The sequence below is a fragment of the Thamnophis elegans genome, chromosome 7 (assembly GCF_009769535.1).
Source record: "Thamnophis elegans isolate rThaEle1 chromosome 7, rThaEle1.pri, whole genome shotgun sequence".
Taxonomy (NCBI): domain Eukaryota; kingdom Metazoa; phylum Chordata; class Lepidosauria; order Squamata; family Colubridae; genus Thamnophis; species Thamnophis elegans.
In genome coordinates this window covers 28,700,830-28,713,914 of record NC_045547.1, presented here as the reverse complement: position 1 = coordinate 28,713,914, position 13,085 = coordinate 28,700,830, and the positions used below count along the sequence as shown (strand labels likewise).

The window sequence follows — 13,085 nt, the reverse complement described above, 5'->3', positions numbered from 1 at the left end:
CCCGGACACTTCTGCGCATGCGCAGAAGTATTGCGAGCGCGCAAGTGCGCACAAGCAAACCAATAGGAAAAAAATTAGAAATCCACCACTGACAGAAATGTACAATGTATAATCAATCATTAGCAATATAAAACTATAACAGGTAGACAGCAAACTGTTTGTTATAGAAAAATTATATTTTAGCCTTTCATGTAACCAAAATATTGAGCATATGAATTCATTCATTCATTCAAACTATTTACCCCATCCAGTAATGGCCTGGGTTCACACATTGTATTAATCCATGTTTTGTGGCTGAGATTCTGGAAATTTTTACCCAGGGCACCTGCAGAGGACAAGGCTTAGGCAAATCATCTTTGAAAGCATGGATTCTGTCAGTAAGCTATGGCCCTTCCCCTTTTGTTTCTCCACTAAAAGCATTTCCACCCAGTTGGCAACTTCCCTGCCACAGGTCCAGAGCCAGAATTGAGTGTCTTCCAGTGCTCTGTTCTCCCAATGCTCCCTTCAGCAGTGCAATATGAGAGTGCCAAAAAATAATGTCCTGCAAGTGCTTGTTCACATCCTTATTTTCCCTTTGTTGTGTTTGCTTTTTGGACTAAGAGGAGAAATTTAGGAAAAGGCCCACTTGCCACAGTTGATGCTGAGTAGTAAAGCCACTCTTCTGAGCCATCAACCCCAATCCACCTTGACTGTAGAAAAGAAGGGGAAATCTCTGGAATAATTAGGTGGGGTAAGGCAATTATCTTTCTTTCAATATTTCTGCAAAAGTGGAAGCTCGCCTAAAATTAATTGTGCCACTTTCCCAATCTCCAAACAAACCTCTTGATGTCCTGGGCACACTAGAGAGCAATGTTGGTCCCAGATAGTATGGCCTTCATTTGTAGTAGGTGCCTAAGAGATAAATACATCTGAACATAGTTTGACCTTGAGACGTCTGTGATGCCAGATTCCATGGTTTTAATAGTAGGAGTAATCATATATAGTCTTGAAGGGTGCAATAACAGCAACAATTATTAATTATTTGTGGGGTTTTCAGTTGATCGAATAGTTTGTGTTTAATTAATCTGTCCACCCCTCATATATTGAAAACAACAGGTGAACACTTGTGTAGTTTGAACTACACTGTATCAGGAGATCAGAGGTGAGTTCCTACCAGTTCGCACCTATTCGGTAGAACCGGTTTGTCAAATCTACTGAACTGGTTAGAAGAGGTTCCACCAGTGGATCCGGAAAGCAGGCCATACCTACAGAAGAGGTTCCAAAAATTTTTGAAACCCACCACTGGTCCTTGGATATGATTATTCTACACTATCACGCTCATATTTATAAAACTCAGTGCCTCTGTGAAAGATAAGCATGACTACTGCGTTTGTGGTGCAATCAGAACATTGCGTGTGTTGAAGTTGTTTTAACGCAAACCAAAGATGCCTTTTAAAAAACAAGTTTACATTATATTCTTATGCATGCCAGTGTGAGGTAATTTAAGGTGGTTCTGACAAGTGTCGTCGGCATCTTCATATCTGGTCACATGGGTGGCAAGCCACTCCCATCCGGTCACATGGGCAGCAAGCCACTCCCACAAAGGAGGCCACACCCACAGAGTAGGTTCGAACAATTTTTGAAACCCACCATTGCAGGAGATACTATGCAGCTCCAAACTTCACAAGACTTCACCTCGTTTTCAATATATGAGGAGCGGACTGAAACCATAGCTGACATTTCAGCAGAAGAATGGAAGCTTTCTTGATAAATGCCAAATATCCAGGGAAGATGGAGTATAATTCTTGAACCTTCACCAAATAATAATATCCTTATATCAATAAATTATTTTCTCTAAAGCAAATTATTCTCAGGGTGCTTTGTATAAATATGAATGACACAAAAATTAAAATCTAATGAAAGCCACATCCAGAAAAGTACAATCAATCATCTCAAAGCAAAACAAATTAAAATATGTTAACTACCGACTACTAAAAACAAAATGCAAGAAGCGGTTTTCCTCCATTCCCCCCCCCCAGGAAAGAAACCATTTTAATGTAAAATTAGGCAGCAGGTAAACACAACTATTTAAAAAGCCCCACAAAATAACAAGCATAATCAGTCAATTTAATTGTTTTTTAAAAGGTGACAATATGAGCTGAGAAGAATTTGTCTCTCTCTAAAAAAGATACTAGTCAGGCACTAGTTGGGTTTATCTGGGAACTGTGTCCCATGAGTGCTTGACCACAACTGACAACTTCTTGCATTCCAGTATGTGAAGATATGTGGAGGAGATCAGGGGAAGGCAACAGATAACCTTTCAGATAAAAAGTGTCTGTCAATGTCAGCGCCACTCCTAGTCATTTCATGAGCAAGTAGATCTATCTAATTTTCTTTTATTTATTTATTATTTATCAAATGTAGACACCATCCACCTCACTGTCCAAGTGACTCTAATTTACAAATAAAAGCCATGAAACACAGTTCAAAACACAATTTAATATAGATATCAAAATACAATTCAAAACAGAGTTAAAAAGCAAATTAAAAGGCAGAGGGAGTGCCCTCAAGCTACCAGACACCCCCCAGGAATGCATGCCACTCTTCAATCCCCATGCCAGTTGGGAGAACAAGGTCTTCACACCTTTCCAGAAAACCAGAAGAGTGGTGGTCAACCTCACTTCTGGAGGCAGAATGATGCATAAGGTGGGGGTAATGACAGGAGAAAAAAACCCTCTCTTCCTGCACGCCCAAAACTTCCAAGACTTATGGAAGTGGTTTGCCACTGTCACCTTCTAGGGTGCTTTTGACTTTCCTGTTTAGTCTAATACAGCAGCCCAAACCAAAACTATGAATTGAGTCTGGAAATGAAACCAGAATGAATGAAGATGATGCATTGTTGATAAAATATTACAGACGTTCCATATTCTTGCTACCATATTTTATAATAACTAAAGCTTGCAAAGTATTTATATGCAGCTCCATGTTGCAATAATCCCACATTATTTATTATTTTCTACAATACCCCACAGTCAGCAAAACCACCTGTGCCTTTGTAAATCATCTGCACACAAATATGCAAATTGTAAAGGCCAACAAAGAATGTTATTTTGCCTACCTACCTTACACGGCCACAATTCTATATTATGGATTAAATGAAGCCCACTCTTTGCTACAGTTTAGATGGGACTCAAAACATATTTATTTTCCCAGGCTTTCTAATTGAAAAGCTTTAGCTTCCATGCTTTATATCTGTTGCTTTTTTGATGAATTTAATGTATTTTATCAACTGCATAGAGTGGCTGAGGGGTGTGTGTGTGTGTGTGTGTGTGTGCATATACACATACACATATAAAGTAATAATAATGGGATGTGCAGATAAGTGTGTTTGTAATTAAATTTATGCCCTGCAACAGCAATAAATCATGCAAATTAAGCTTAGTTTGCAGCAAACAGCTTATTTTTTCATGAAATGGCTCTTTTCCAGCCAGTCAAAACTGGTCCAGAAAAAGCCTTATGTTACTGTAAAAGAGTCTTTATTGTAATTGTGTTGGACTAATTAAAATGTATGGAAAAAAGGGAGATTGTAGAATCCACCTATGTTCTAAAAGACCTTTGATCATGAGCCTCTCCTGGCAATTTCTGACATTCCTTGGTGTTAAATCTCATTAGTGTTTTCTAGAGGTCGTTAGTGAAGCATAGTTCCATCTCTGAAACATGGCCAAAGATAGTTATCTAATACAAACTTGAAATCAGTGGATTTTAAATTATCTGGAATGGAACAGAATTATGTCCATGATTTCCACAAAACAATTATTTTGTTTGTTTCCAATAAAACAATTCTTTTCAATTCTGAAAGCAACATTCTTAGCACTTACAGTCTATTACATCCATAGACTCTAAGTGCTAAACATTAAGTAAGTGTTTCATTGTAATTTAAAGGTTTCTCCCCTTTTCCATCATTTGTTGACTCATGCATTCTTCAGCAAAACCCCTGAGAAACTGGTGACAAATAGAATTGCATTGCATGTGAGTGCCACCCTCTGGGTAACCAAAAGGCCAAAGCAGCATGAGAACTAAAATTCACACCAAATAAAGCAGGTATCATGACCCAAGAATGGAGATATCACAGCAGTGTTGTGTTCATTTTGTTTTCAAATAAATAAGTGTTTCTTCTTAGAATTCCTAGGGAATTGGCACTGCGAAAATAAAACTATCCATTTAAAACCAGGATTTCCCAATCTTGACAATGTTAAGATGTGGGGGTTTCAGCTCCCCGTCTAGTCACAGTCTGTATGACTAACCACTCATTGATGGTTTCCCATTAGCAGTCACATTTCTTGTTGCATTTAGCCCTTTTGCTAGATCCAGAGAGCATCTCAGGGCAGGGACAACTGCACATAAAGCTCTCCTGATAGAATACACACAGATCATCCTGCTTCAACACCCATATGACTCTTGTTACAGCAAGGAGGATATGACCTAATAATATGTACTGAAAACTTTGGTTAATTGGATTTAAACAATATACTAAACTAATTTAAAACTGGGTTGGGTACAGTGGTGGGTTCCAGCAGGTATGCCCCAGTACGGGCGTACCGGTGCCTGCTGGGAGAGCAAGCACCGTACCGGAATGGTGCTTTGGAGGGCCCACCCTCCCACCCACATTCCTAACCTGTATTTCAGCCAACCGGGCCATTTGCAGCTGCGCATGCAGCGTATGGTGCCTGTGCAATGCTCCGCCAAGCAGCTGGAGCGTCACAGGACAGTGGGTGTGCATGCGCGCACAGCACGCATGCACGTGGTGGACGCCCACCCACATCGCAGCGTACCGGTTGCAACAGGATCCGGAACCCACCACTGGTTGGGTACTTTGTCATCCAGCATGTTGTGGGAATCACAGCCTTTATTTTAACACATATGAACCGAGCCATTACATCAAGCTGTAAGATTTGTTGAGGTATGCGATGTGATGTAAATACAACCACCAGATTTTGTAAATTGAGGATTCAGTTACTGTGTTGTATAACCCACCCACTAGCCAAACTTAACAGTTCAGTTTAGAATCACATGGCCCTTTCAAGAAAGAAAGTTGCTATTAATTAGTTCCTTGGGCTAAAGGTCTCCTGTGAACTTCTTTGTCATGACACTTGTCTTCCTATTGCACCTTGCAAAGTTTTCCTGTAGAGGTGCAGGAGTTAATGGTGATGGAAGACTGGATACAAAGGAACATTTAAGGAGCCGAGGTGGCGCAGTGGTTAGGGTGCAGTACTGCAGGCCACTTCAGCTGACTGTTATCTGCAATTCAGCGGTTCAAATCTCATTGGCTCAAGGTTGATTCAGCCTTCCATCCTTCCGAGGTGGGTGAAATGAGGACCCAGACTGTAGGGGCAATTTGCTGACTCAATTTGCTAAAAATCTGTAAACCGCTTAGAGAGGGCTAAAATCCCTATGAAGCGGTATATAAGTCTAATAAATAAATAAATAAATAAATAAATAAATAAATAAATAAATAAATAAATTTGGATACAGATTTATGAAAAGAAATCAGATGCATTAAAAATCTTGGTGGGGCTATTTATTCCCTGTCCCTAGGTTAAAGAATTTTTTAAATCTTTTAAAAAGAGAAATATATATTTCATCTAATTAAGCACAAGACACCTAACAATATATTATATTTTGTTATGTTTTGTTTATACATTTTAATGTGCTAAACCATCCCATGGTGAAAGAATTGTAAATTGATGGATTTTGTCGACACTTTCAAAGTGTATTTCTGATTATTCTAATCTGAATAATTTATTAATAATCTATCCCAACCAGGTACTCTTCATTCAGATTGCTCTTCAGCTTTCATAATTTCCAGCCAGCAGGTTTAGGGAAGCAATCAAGCTGAGGAAGACTGACTTAGATATTTAGAGAACAGCAGGTTTAGGGAAGCAATCAAGCTGAGGAAGACTGACTTAGATACTGCTATGTTTTACACTGGAAATAGAAACTATTGAGTCTATTATACGGACAACGCATAAAGTGCATGTTTATCTTTTAATCATCAAATATACTGTACGTGTGTGAGACCATAGATGAGTCAGATTTTATATGTGTACAAGCTTACAACTGTGCACGAGAGAGTGCTTTAATGTTTCCTAGAAAAAAGTCAAAGTAGTCACGCACATTTTTTGCAAGAGCTCCCCGTTCTCCATAATGCTTAATCTGAAAATCATTATGTCTATGTGCATTTATGTACCTGCATGCTACTGCCATCTATTGGCTAGCCTCTGTGAAGAGTGAAGTAGTATATGGAAGGAAGTTAAAATTTACCCAAATATTTTACCTTTAAAAGGAGAAGGTCATCTTAGATTTCCAGGAAGTATGATAATACACTAGGAGTTGCACATAATACATTTTTTCCTGTCTAATTTTATTTTCTGGAGGAAGCCTTAAATCAGTTGTCATCTTCCTTTGGGGTAAATACAGTAAATGAGTACAAACAACTATAACAGCCTTCATTAATTTGCAATACATGTACACATTTCCAAAGCATAATGTGCTTCTGGGGAGTTAGCGTCAAGTGTTAGCAGCTGAAAGGCAATTGGGCAGCAATTCCCTCTCTTCCTCCTTAATGCATTTTTTTGTGTGTGTGTGGAAAGAAACAAGGCCCAAAAAGCGGGGACTGGGACAAATGGAATCTTCGTAAGATTCCATGCTTGAGGCACAAATCCTGGATGATAAAAACCTCCTCTGCTCCCCACCCCACCACCATGTGTCTGTGTGCAGGCCTGCCTGTGAGCAAGGACTGGGTCCATCTGGAGAGTCTTCCATGCCCACTTCTGCACAATATCTGTGTTTATTTTCAGGACATCTCCTGCTGATTGCAATTTGTCAACAATATGCTGAATAAGTACATGGCATTGTTTTAATTTTCTGGCCTTTAGAGTTTCTGTATGTTCAAAGGGATGGCACTGTGCTTTTGTTTTTGTTTTTGTTTTGGTTACCAGACGCCATTTGACTGTCCCCAGCTCTAAGTACACTGCTCTCTTCTAATATCCAATATGTTGATAGTTCATTTGTAACAGCTTTCTTCTTCTGTTGATGCTCTGTTTCATTCTCCTCCTCTTTCTCTTTCCTTATCACTGGCCTTCCAACTCCTGTGCTTCTTTGCTGTGTCTTTTTCGTTCCACCTTGCTGCACCCCTCACCAATCTTCCACACTCTTCCTTAATTCCCACCCACCCCAACTGCATGTCTTCCCTTCTCTCCTTGTCTTCCACACTTGCTGTCATCCTCCCCCTCCCTTACCTTCCCCTACCCCTCTGGTTTTCTTTGCTTACAGGGGCTGTAAGAGCCTCTAGTATTTTTCCGATCCTGAGTGTGATTCTGCTTTTTATGGGTGGACTCTGCATTGCAGCCAGCGAGTTCTACAAAACCCGACATAACATCATCCTTAGTGCCGGCATTTTCTTCGTGTCTGCAGGTAAAAGGGCTGAGGGACCAGTGGGCTGCCTCTCTGCGCAGGGATAAAATCACAGAAATCAAAAAGGAGGGAGGGACCCAATGTGTTGGGAGGTAAAGGGAACAACCGGCTCCCAGAGCATTGGGATGGGACATAAATGAAAAGGAAAAGACCGGGAATGCTAATATTTCCCAACTCCAATCACAATTATTCATTTCCTCATCTGAATTAAATCATGCAAAATGAAAAAGGAGATGTTCTACTCTTAAGTGATTGCAGGAGAGGAAGAATGCATTGCAGTTGCATTCTATGTTTCAGAGTTGCAACCTATTTTAGGGGAAGTCCAACTAGATTTGACAGTGGAAGAATAATTTGTTTAAACTTGTGTCTGTCTCACTTGTGCATAGAGCTGGGAACAGGAGGTCCAATCATAGAGCAACACATGAATATGACTAGTGCCCTCTATTTTCTTCATTGGAATTTCTCATTACTTTCCCCCCCCTACTCCAAAACCCAGCCAGATTCAGTTCTCTGCTGGAATTCATTGGAAGAAAAAAATAAACAAACTAAAGTCACACCAAGCAATAGCATGATGAACGATAATGTATCCACAATGTTTTCAAAATATGGTGAGGGCAGGTGGAGCATATATCCCACATATTCACCTGCTCTTTTGCTCTAAAAACCAGACTCTTCCACCCTCATTTGGAAATCCTGAAATGTAGTTCCACCTTCACTTTAAATCTCTCCTTGCGTGAAACTTGGGCTTCTCAATCATGTCTAAACAAATAGACCTTCTGCTGTCATACTTAGTTTGACCCTGGCAAGGCAATACAGTGCCTCTAAAATTTCAGAGAGAATTCAGCTGCCTTGCATACATTGTATTCAGACAGGATTTTTTTTCAAGTGCATTGTTTGTAATGTGATTTCATAAATGTTAAAAGTAACACTAATGAAAGCAAACCCAAGATCCTGGATGACAACCTACATATTTGGCAAAGAACATCAGACATGTGTCCCTCCTATTCCCATTCTCCTGATAGTTCCCTATCAGTGCTTTCCTAGGCTGAACATGTTCTTTTTGTGCTCTAGGAAGGAAGTGGCAAGTCTGTTTAGGCATGTGCCAAATATGGTACTTTATACAGAGAAACGACTCTGTTGGCCACAAGAGAGAAGCCTAACTGCTGCCTCTTTTTTTTTTACCTCTAGTGTAATGTTTCTCAATCTTGAAGTCTCTCTATCTTAAAGTTGCCAAGGTTGAGAAGCAGTGCCCCAGTAGAAGACTTTTCATCTTTTCTTTGACCATAGATTGGATGGTGATATGGATAATCTTTCACCAGAAGAAAAGAGCATCTTAACACATAAAGGTTTTTTTGTACATTAGGCCCTGTTTGCTACCAGTAGGTTGTTTTAAGAAAGAGCAGCTCAGAAAAATGAAGGAATTTTATTTGGCCTCCTATGCCTGTTTACTATTGAAAGAGTAAGCCTATGTTTGGGCTTTACCACTGCAGCATGCAGGTGAAGACTCACAGGATTGAATTTCTTCCATACCAAAATAAATAGTAGAAAAAAATCCCTCCATATCAAACAATAGATATTTGTTTATTATTTCAATTTGAATCTTGCCTTTCCATTCATAGAACTCAAGGCGGCTGACAGACACCAACAATACTGTATGTACATCCATTTAAGTTAGGTAGGCTGACCTAATAGCTAAAGTCATCCCCAAAAGAATTAGAAGATCCTGGCTGAAGACCAAAGGTTCACTCATTTTCCAAAATGCATTTCCTAAGGCAATTTGTATCATAGCTTGGGAAAATGCAGCAGACCCCACTCAGCGGGCCTAGAGGTCTCTTAAATCAGGGACATGCTTAAGGCTGTTTTTCTTTAGAAGCCAAATTAATATCTACACAAATAGAAAGTTATTCAGATAAAAGAATCTAAGCTCCTGTATCCTATAATCAACAACATAAAATACAACTTCCTAAGTTACACTTAGAAAACAACTTAGAGATATGTTAGGACTGGTATTTTGAAGTGTTAAGTCACATAGCAGCTGCATTTTGCACAAGTTAAAATTAATTTTGTATTTACCTGATGACATACGTTGCCTTTATGTTCAAAGAACAGCTTTAAGACTGTCACATATGAAACATGTTGCAGTACTTTTAACTATAATGTAACAAAAAGGACAGGTAAATATTGCCGGATCTAAGCAACTTAGGAAGAATTGCAGCTATGCATTAGGCATAATTTTGCAAATACAGTCCTTGGTACAGCCATTATCTGCAAATCCAGAGACAATTGGAGGTGGAGGGCTGCCTGATCTTTCAAGAGAAGTAGAATCTCTCCAGAATATTTTCTCATTGGCCAACATTACAGGTTGAAGGAATCTTGGGAAAAATCAGATGCCAGGAAGAAAAGTTCTCGCTTAACCTTTCTTCCAATCATCTTCTTTCCTAGGTGTAAATATTCCAGATACAGAAGCGCATTTTTTTAATGGAGGAACATTTGATCATGTGAACCCTGGCTGCAATAAGAAGTGGTACAATTTAAACACAGGTTTTTACCTCAGTGAACTAGGCCAAAATAAGGCCTAAGATATATACCCTTTGTGTAAAAAGTCCAGCTTTGTAACATCCTCTTTTAAGCAATGAAAATGTTGGAGTGTGTATGTGGGCTTCTTTAAGAGCCTGTTTCTCTATTTGTGGCATTTGTCTCTTGTTTCAAATTATTTTGTTCATATGTTGATTGTGGCAGCATCTAGTGATGAGAGTCGGTTATTAATTTTTCTCCCAGAATGCCTGTAACATTATACATACACTCCACATGGTAGGGGAAAGTTATCACCTTCATACATTAGGGGTTTCCTGAAGATATTTGCCTGAAGAGAATGCTGGATTAGATGAATCTTTGGCCCAATCCATCAGGGATCTCATGTTTTAAGGTCAATGATGAGTCTAGTTCAACATTTGTGATGATACTTGTCCATTCCTTCCTACTTCCACTATTGGCTAAATTATATCAATGTTCTGCATGGGGCTTTCATGCAGTACTTTGGCGCATCTGATTTCAATGAGACATCCAGGATCTTGTGGTGATCTCCCCAGGATGAGGGTCTAGAATGCAACCAACTTTGGGAGTTTGAATTAAAGATGCCCATAAACACAGCAGGCAAATCATTATTTCAATATTCATATAAGCCTTAGCTTAGTTAGAAACTGTACAACATCTGTCAATGAGAGTCCATGCTGCATCTCCTCTCACATAAAAGGGCTCAGGTTTTGTACATGTAGGCTCATGATAACTCTAAGATTAGGTCTTCTGCAAGTAGGCCTCCAAAACCAGATAATTACAACAGAGATACAGAAAATCTTAATGTTGGCTGCCATCTGGTGGCTGTCCAGAGATTTGCAATCCTAGTAAGGTATGCCAAGCTGATGTGTAATTCAGCAATTGTTTCAGTTTCTTTATATTTTAGTTTGCTAAAGATTAATGATGACCAGATAGCAATATTTTATTTAATGCCCATTTGCATAATTTTCCAAGGTGGCAAAATTTAGGTCTAATAAATTCCAGTTTAACAAAAGACATCAACAAAACAGAGGCACTGCAATATATCCTCTAACCAAACTCTAGATGTAGAAGTTCTCTGTTTTTTTATCCCTTCGACTCCAAACTCACAAAAACTACCAAAACAGGGTAAAGTTGTTCGTTTAGTAGAATGGCATCATAATAATGATTTAATCAGGAAAGAACCTCTGTCTTGAGATTCCAGCAAATCATAATAGGTTTCTGTGGACAAAAAATGTATAATTCTGTTTTAAACACAGAACCTTAAAAAAGCCAAATAGTTTTCCAACATACAATGAAATGTATCTCCAAATAGGATAAGGAATTCAAGTTGGTGAATGTTATACTGTGGATATGGCAATGTCTGTGTTAGGTTGGTGCAATATAGCATATAAGAAATCAGTTCAAGAGTGCAAAAATATTTGAATAATAATCTATATGGCTGAACATATTAGGATAATACAATAATAGATAGTGGGCAAGGATATTTTGGATGCAGATGTATTACTGACAGGCACATAATAGATGACCCATTTCAGAGGTCATCTAGCTTGTAATGTATTGCCTCTGAGCTTTAATCTTAGAAAAATCCCTCAAAATATATTTTTCTATGTATTAATAAATAAGCTTACAACCTATCGAAAGCATCAATTTAAAGCTGTAGAGAGAAAAATCAATGTCATCAAATGGTGGAGGCAATTACTAGTCCAAGATAACACAAACACAGATTCACATATTTGCTAGAATTGTGTTGTGTTTCCTCTACTGCCGTTCTATATTTTTGTAATCCAAAATAAGGATTTTAATTGTTAATATTAAGCAGAACTGAGCTTCCTAGCTGTGCCGGCTAAGGATTGTACAACTTGAAGTCCAACGTGTTTGGAGAATATAAGGTTGGGGAAGGCTGCTCTAAAACTTTTTTCAAAAGGAATTTGAGTCAGAAAGTGTCACCGTGATGTGAATACATACAGTATTGGAACATTCAGAATCTCAGAAAAATCCCCAAATGCTATCTTTCAATGGCTGTCCCGTACTATTAAGCTTTTCAAACTGGCCATGCCATTGATCCTAGCAGGAAATAGATCAAAACATCTCAGTAGCAACAGAATAGTCCCCCTTGACTATAAAGCCTCTTCTAATTATATTAGTTATGCATAAGAGACGTTTTATAACTTTTTTTCTCCTACTCTTTGTCCACAGGTCTGAGTAATATAATTGGCATCATTGTGTACATATCAGCCAATGCTGGAGACCCCTCAAAAAGTGACTCCAAGAAGAACAGTTACTCTTACGGATGGTCCTTCTACTTTGGGGCCTTGTCCTTCATTATAGCTGAGATGGTTGGAGTGCTGGCTGTACACATGTTCATTGACCGGCACAAACAGCTGCGTGCCAGCACTCACACCACGGACTACCTCCAGTCCTCTGCCATCACCCGCATACCCAGCTACCGCTACCGCTATCAGAGACGCAGTCGCTCCAGTTCCCGTTCCACTGAGCCTTCACACTCCAGGGATGCCTCTCCTGTTGGGATCAAAGGGTTCAACACCCTCCCATCCACGGAAATCTCGATGTATACCCTGACCAGGGACCCCCTGAAGGCTGCTACTACCCCCACAGCTACCTACAATTCAGACAGGGATAACAGCTTCCTCCAGGTACACAACTGTATCCAGAAAGAAAACAAAGACTCTATCCACACTAACACAGCCAACCGCCGGACCACCCCTGTATGAAGCTGTCACGAGGGGCTGAAACTGGGGGACAGGGAAGGTGGGAGAAGGACTTGGGTGCAGGAGGGAGGAACAGTAGGGCGGGCCTGTAGGGGCAAGAAGAAAGCAACCATAGGAACCTTCCAAAAGCAAAAAACAACAACAACAGCAAGCAAACTTAAGTGAAACATCCAAAAAGAAAGAAAAAAAAAAGTTTTAAAAAAAGGAAAAAAATAAAAAATAAAAAAATCAAGAGAAATTTAAAAATATAAAAAATAGAAAATAAATTTAAAAGAAAATGCATGATTTCCCATGTACCATTATTTTAACATTTAATAAAAGCAGATTTAAAAAAGGAACCAAGAAATA

At 39.2% G+C, this 13,085-nt stretch overlaps 1 protein-coding gene across 1 annotated transcript in view; it reads left to right on the top strand.

The window, feature by feature from the left end:
• The window catches only part of CACNG2 (calcium voltage-gated channel auxiliary subunit gamma 2), a 157,603-nt gene extending 144,863 nt beyond the window's left edge, over nucleotides 1-12,740 (top strand). The window contains exons 3-4 of the mRNA XM_032220706.1: nucleotides 7,312-7,452; nucleotides 12,205-12,740. Of these exons, the coding sequence (XP_032076597.1) occupies nucleotides 7,312-7,452; nucleotides 12,205-12,740 (677 nt within the window). The remainder of the gene's footprint in view (nucleotides 1-7,311; nucleotides 7,453-12,204) is intronic.
• Nucleotides 12,741-13,085: the final 345 nt, after the last annotated feature.